The sequence below is a fragment of the Euprymna scolopes genome, chromosome 1 (assembly GCF_053919585.1).
Source record: "Euprymna scolopes isolate OS-2025 chromosome 1, ASM5391958v1, whole genome shotgun sequence".
Lineage (NCBI taxonomy): Eukaryota > Metazoa > Mollusca > Cephalopoda > Sepiida > Sepiolidae > Euprymna > Euprymna scolopes.
In genome coordinates this window covers 133,474,363-133,480,362 of record NC_136482.1, presented here as the reverse complement: position 1 = coordinate 133,480,362, position 6,000 = coordinate 133,474,363, and the positions used below count along the sequence as shown (strand labels likewise).

The 6,000-nt window shown below is 30.7% G+C and overlaps 1 protein-coding gene across 5 annotated transcripts in view; it reads right to left on the bottom strand.

The window, feature by feature from the left end:
• Positions 1–3,004: 3,004 nt before the first annotated feature.
• Positions 3,005–6,000, bottom strand: part of LOC145270024 (NF-kappa-B inhibitor-interacting Ras-like protein 1) — a 360,313-nt gene continuing 357,317 nt past the window's right edge. For 2 of the 5 annotated variants that reach the window (XM_080125727.1, XM_080125667.1), the window contains one exon: positions 3,142–3,508. In XM_080125727.1, coding sequence (XP_079981853.1) covers positions 3,459–3,508 — 50 coding nt within the window. In that variant the 3' untranslated portion in view covers positions 3,142–3,458. Of the gene's footprint in view, positions 3,509–6,000 lie in introns of all 5 variants that reach the window. The other 3 variants (XM_080125799.1, XM_080125757.1, XM_080125698.1) reach the window with 2 other exon arrangements.

Here is a 6,000-nt window from a genome sequence, read left to right as displayed (position 1 = left end):
CACAAGATACATTGCCGTTTAAGCAGGCCGATGGACTTGCCTATTAGTGGAGGAGTGGTAGTTAAGGAACACTGAATGGAAAGGGTATGAATACTGCAGGGGGGAATCCTGCATTGACGTCATGATGATTGACTTAGATTTAATGGAATATGAGACATGTATTGCTAAGGAATGCTAAGAAAAGAGGAATTTGAGAAGTCAAATATTAGATGCAGTGAAACCTTGCTGATATTGATGACTCAATGGCAGATAGAGAAGGACAGAGAGCATGCATTAAGGAATAGAAAGTAAAGAATGATGTGTGGGGTATTATTTAGATAGTGGATAAATGTATAGAAGATTGGAGAAACATTTAATGATTAGGGACTGTATGATTTGTTAGGAATGAAGTTGGCTTAATTGGGGATTGTGGTAGCTGTAAGCTGGCATAAGTTTGAAATTTTAGGATTTCAATGTTGTGACTTTCTAATCAAAGAGGGTTCATGATACATGTTGTGGGCTTATGAGGTAAGCTGATGATTTGTGCAGAGAAGGGAGAAAGAATCTTTCACTTAAAGGAAAAAGAGAAAGAAAAAAGAGAATCATAATGAAAAAGAAACCTATACATGTTATCTGTTGCAGTTATATCATTGATGGATCTGATTGTCACAATTAATATGGTTGTTTAGGTGTTGTTAAAAAAAGAAATTGTAGAGATATTGTATTTTTATGTCAAAAATGTTATTTGCTGTTGTTTCATGTTTGCCTGTATAAAATTGTGTAACATCGTTTTTGTTGTAGAAAAAAAATATGGTGGAATGCCTGTGAAATGTGTGAATAAAATCCTCTTGGTTGATCTTGAGCAAAAAAAAAAAATATAATGAATCTAATATTTGATTTGTAAACAATGGTAATTTTTGTGAATTATGGAGGCATTTTCAGCTTCATAGTTTTCTTGGGGTAAAAGATGAACTACTCTTGATAACACATGTTGGCAGATCTTAAGTTAATAAACGGAATTTCTTGTATTTAGAATGCTGCAAGCCTCTCAACAGTACCAGGCAACATCTCATGTCTGATTTCCATGCAGTTTGATCGAAAAGATTGTGTGCACGTCATATTACATCTTATGCACTAGTCTATCATACCCAGATATGTTAGGGAATTGATATTGTATGTGAACAAACCATCTGAGATACCGAGCATGTAAGGCGTCTGTAATCCAATCTGGGCATTTTAGCCTCCTGAAAAATCTGACTCAGTTCAAAATTTTGTGCAAAACAGAAAACCAACAGAATAATTGACAGTGACAAAAACAAAAAAAAAGTTACAAATAAATGATCTTGATTATTTTTTGACAAAGAAAATAAAGGGGAAACAACTGTTATAAATGAATTTTTTCCCAAGAAAAGCTAACCTTTTAAAATTTTTTTCGCTAAACCACATTTCTTTAAATTCTTTACGGTTGTCATATAATGGGACAACAGGTATATCATCAGCTTCAGTATTTGACCTATAGCCATTCTTGATTGCAAAGCAAAAAGTGTCAGTGCGTATAGATGTCCAATTTTTATGCATTTTGTATTTGTACATCAACAATCCGTAAGTGTCTTCCTTTCAGTCATCCTGCATACTTTTTGCTTTATTTTTGATTTTCTATAAGTTTTGACAGAAAACAATGATTCCTTCTGGAGATTCATGTAATCTGATGCAATTCATTTTAATTTTAAAAACCTTTTTTCTTGTTTACATGAATTTCGGGATTTCATTGAAACTTGTCATCTGCTAACAGCTGATTGGCTAATCACGTCGACATCTTCCATCTGCTTAGCATAACCTGACAGAAAATACAGATGTGACATTGCTAGAGATTATGTTGTATTCTGAATCAAAACACTCTTTCCGTCAGCAAAAATAATCATCTCTGAAAATGTGTGTTAAACACAAAAAATAATAAACTAATTTGTTTGTACTTATGTTTTTATTCAATAAATGTGTTTGTATATACAATAAACCACCAAAATACTTTTTCATTTTCCTTGATTAATCATAACTTAATTTCATTCTTAAATTAAAAACAAAATTTATTCAGTTTTCTTTTAATTAAAGCCATTCTCCACCCCATTTTTACACACTGCAAATGAAACTATTTCTGACAAGAATATAACAAATATAAAAGCTATTAAACAGCTGTTAACAAACAGATGGCACAGTTAAATGCTTTGTTATAAAATAGCCATTCACATATGTTCTAAGGTCACCTGTCATCGTATAAAAGATGAGACTTTAAAAGGATTCTAGTTATCAAACACACACCTATAGAATAATCATAAAACTTGTTTTTATTTAAAATCTAAACTGATAATATCCTTTCATATAATAGAATACATTTTAGTTTTGCTTAATTCCTGCCTTTGACCTCCCCCTACACACACACTAATCCTTCAACCTTTTCCTTTCTAAGCTTTTTTATTTAATAAATATAATAATAATTTAATAAAAATAAAAATTAAGTTTATATTGGATTAAAACTATTTTCAAAATAAAAAGACAGAAAAATCTTTTAAAAACTTTATGATGTACATACTCATCACGAAACAAAGATGAAAACCATGTAAACAGATCAAGTAGTTTTTTTGTTTTTTTTAACTAATTAGATACAAATTTTAAGATGAAGCAAGACATTATGTTTTGATCCACCATTTGAGTACAAAAAAAAAAAAAAGTACAAATATTCAAATGTAATTTTAAAAGTGAAGATATTTCTATGCTGAAGTGATTTTGCACAGCATTTGTAGTAGCAAGGGAAAGGTTACGATTATTATAAGGCACGATATATTTAGGAAACAAGAATAAGGCAGGAATCTTTTGCTTTTAAATCTGCCCATCAAAAACTTGGTTTCTCAAGATGACTGACATTACAATTTACTATTTAAAAAACAAATAGGAAGAAAATTATTTTTTAGTTTCAGTAAACTATTCAAATATATATATTGTAGCTATGAGAATAAATTAAAATAAAACATTTTCTTATTTTTTTAACAGTTAAAATGAGCATTCTTTTAAATGATACTGAATATCAGAAGGATTCAAGAAGAGAATGTAGAAATTAAAAGTATTTATGTGGAATTTCATTATTGCAATAAGAAATTCGAGCTAGGATCAAAGTCATTGGTCAGAGAAGGAAATGTCCTTCTAGACTGGAGCAATTTTTATTTTTATCCCAATCTAGACTGCACTTTTTTGGGTGGGGGGTGGGGGGGATACCCATACACATTAAATATCAACCATGTGTCTCACTTTGCACTGATGTGTAGGCAAGTCAATAGGGACATTAAAGATTTGATCAAATAAAGATCATTATTAAGAGTCTTAAAAAAGCCAAACTGAGTAACTTAAAACAGATGTGATTCAATGCAGATATTTTGTGAAAGCTGCACAGTTTGCCATTGATCCAGAAAACAGGAAGATCATATTGTTTAGCACTCGTTTCCTTTATTCTTTCTTCCCAAGGGAAATGCGGATTTACCTAAAGAAATAAAAAGACAAATTTGAGTTTCTCAATCAGAGATAAACTAAAAAGAACATGTAAACTTACATAACACATATATTATAGAAATATATATATATATATATATATATATATATATATAATAATCTTAAAATATCAGCAATAATTCATCATTATAGATAACACATTTCAAGCATTCTTTATTTGAGAAGTCAAGTAACTGATTTTACTCTTAAAAATTTTTCAGTTCTTATTTAAAATTCAATCTATTTTTAAAATATACAGAAAAATCAATTTTGTTATATCTATCATGTATGTATCTGTCATGGAATGAAGATGTCATATTCCAAAAACCATATAAATTGATCAAGTAATTTTATTTTTAACTAAGACATAAAATTTTATGAGTAAGCATTTTATGAGTCTTGCATCACCATCTTGAGAAAAAACCCAGATAACTCCACAATAAATCAAACTTACAAGATCAGCCTTGTATTACTACCGATTTCACATTAATTTTATTATTTATTGAGGACTATTATCCTTATCTTTTCTTAGTTGCTTTACAACGTTTCGACCAACTACTCCTCTGACCTTCTTTAGGTGGTAACCGCGATGGGATATGTACTCTGAATCTCCTGACTGCATCCACTGCAATTACTATCTTCTGTAATTGTTGTCGTAATTGAAGGCAGTAATTGCAGTGAATGCAGTTAGGAGATTCAGAGTTCCTATCCCGTCGCAGTTACCACCTGACGAAGGCCAAAGGAATAGTTGGCCAAAACGTCTTGAAACAACTAAGAAAAGATGAAGATAATAGTCCGCAATAAATAAAAAATTAATAAATAATACTCATCTCAACAATGAATTCCAATTAAATTATATTCACAGTAATTATTTAAAAATAATTTTCTTTATAAAAATACTTGATCGATTGACATAATTTTTTAAATATGACATTTCTGTTTGATACCTTGTATGTACACCATTTTTCTATAGTTTTTTTTTTTAATTAGGGCGAATTCTAAATAAGAACTAATTTTTCTAATCAAAAGTTCAATCTTTTCATATCCGCATTTTGGAGAATCACAAATGGAATGGGTTGAGAAACTTGAAATTTACATCATTTGTTTGAGGACTCAAATATTATTTCAAGAATTCATTTTTTATTTATGTTTGGTTTTATAAAAAGAACTATATAAAAAAAATCATTGACTTGTCATATTTGAAGATAATTTAAAAGTTTGTACAAAATCAGGCAAGAAAATTTATATAAATAATTAGGATTTCTGCTTTTTAGCTTAGTGCCCAAACACTATATATTTGAAATTAGGATAAACTTGAGTGACATTTCTTCCATGTTCTGTGCGGTAATATTTGGACAAGCTGAAATTGTTTCTTTTAAATTTAAACACCAACAGAATTCAATAAAAAAGCTGTTCCTTTTGCTTATTCAATCATTGTTGAGATGAAAACTGATAGCAGATAGGTATATAAAAAATTCTAGGAAGGAAAAAATTTTCACATAAAATGATATCAACGATTGCTTCTCCAAAGAAAGTCATTTTATGAAGTGCCTTCAATAAGTTTCCAGACTTCTTTATACAGGCATTTAAAAATGTTGTAGACCCTTGAAAATTTAGTATATTATTGGTATACATCTTATGAGATAACTGACCAATTTTCATGATTTCAGGTTCAAATGAACAGATACAGCAGGAATTGGAATACACCCTACTAAAGCCTGGTTGTCACAGCTACTGAATTTCAAAAATACAATCTGGATATGAGAACACTTTAGAAGAATAATATGCAATAAAATTCTATTTCAAACTTGGAAGCAGCACCACAGAAACGTATAGAATGCTTCAGATTGCTTTTGGACTATCTTGCATGAATCGAGCATCAGTTTTTTAGTGGCATAAGAGATTCAAAGAAGACAGACAGTCTGTGAGAAATGATGAGGAATGTGTGAAGAGTAAAGTCAAAACTTCAGAGTTGATTGGCTAAATAAAGAATTGCAAGGATAAGGACTGTCATGTGTCTATAGAGACAACAAGTTCACAGTTTGATATCAGTGTGAGAACTGTACACACAATTATTTGTGAGAAATTGAAGATGCGGAAGGTTTGTACAAAGTTTGTCCAAATGCACTAGTTCATAACTGCTCCTTGTCACAGACTATTTGACTAATGTGAGCATCAAGACAGTTTCTCACCCTCCCCATAGTCCAGACCTGGCTCCTCGTGACTTTTGGTTATTCCTTCAGCTCAAGGAAAACCTTAGAGACTGTTGTTATGAACAAATTGAGGAGACAAGTGATGAGTCATTGACACGCCTACACAAGAGGACTTCATGGGGCCTTCCAGAAGTTGTTGAAATGGTACAACAAATGCATCGTAGCCAGAGGAGATTACTTCAAAGGAGACTAGAGTTTCATGTGTGTACTATCAATAAAAGTGCCCATCTGAAAAAATCTGGAAACTTATTAAAGGCATCATATAATTTCT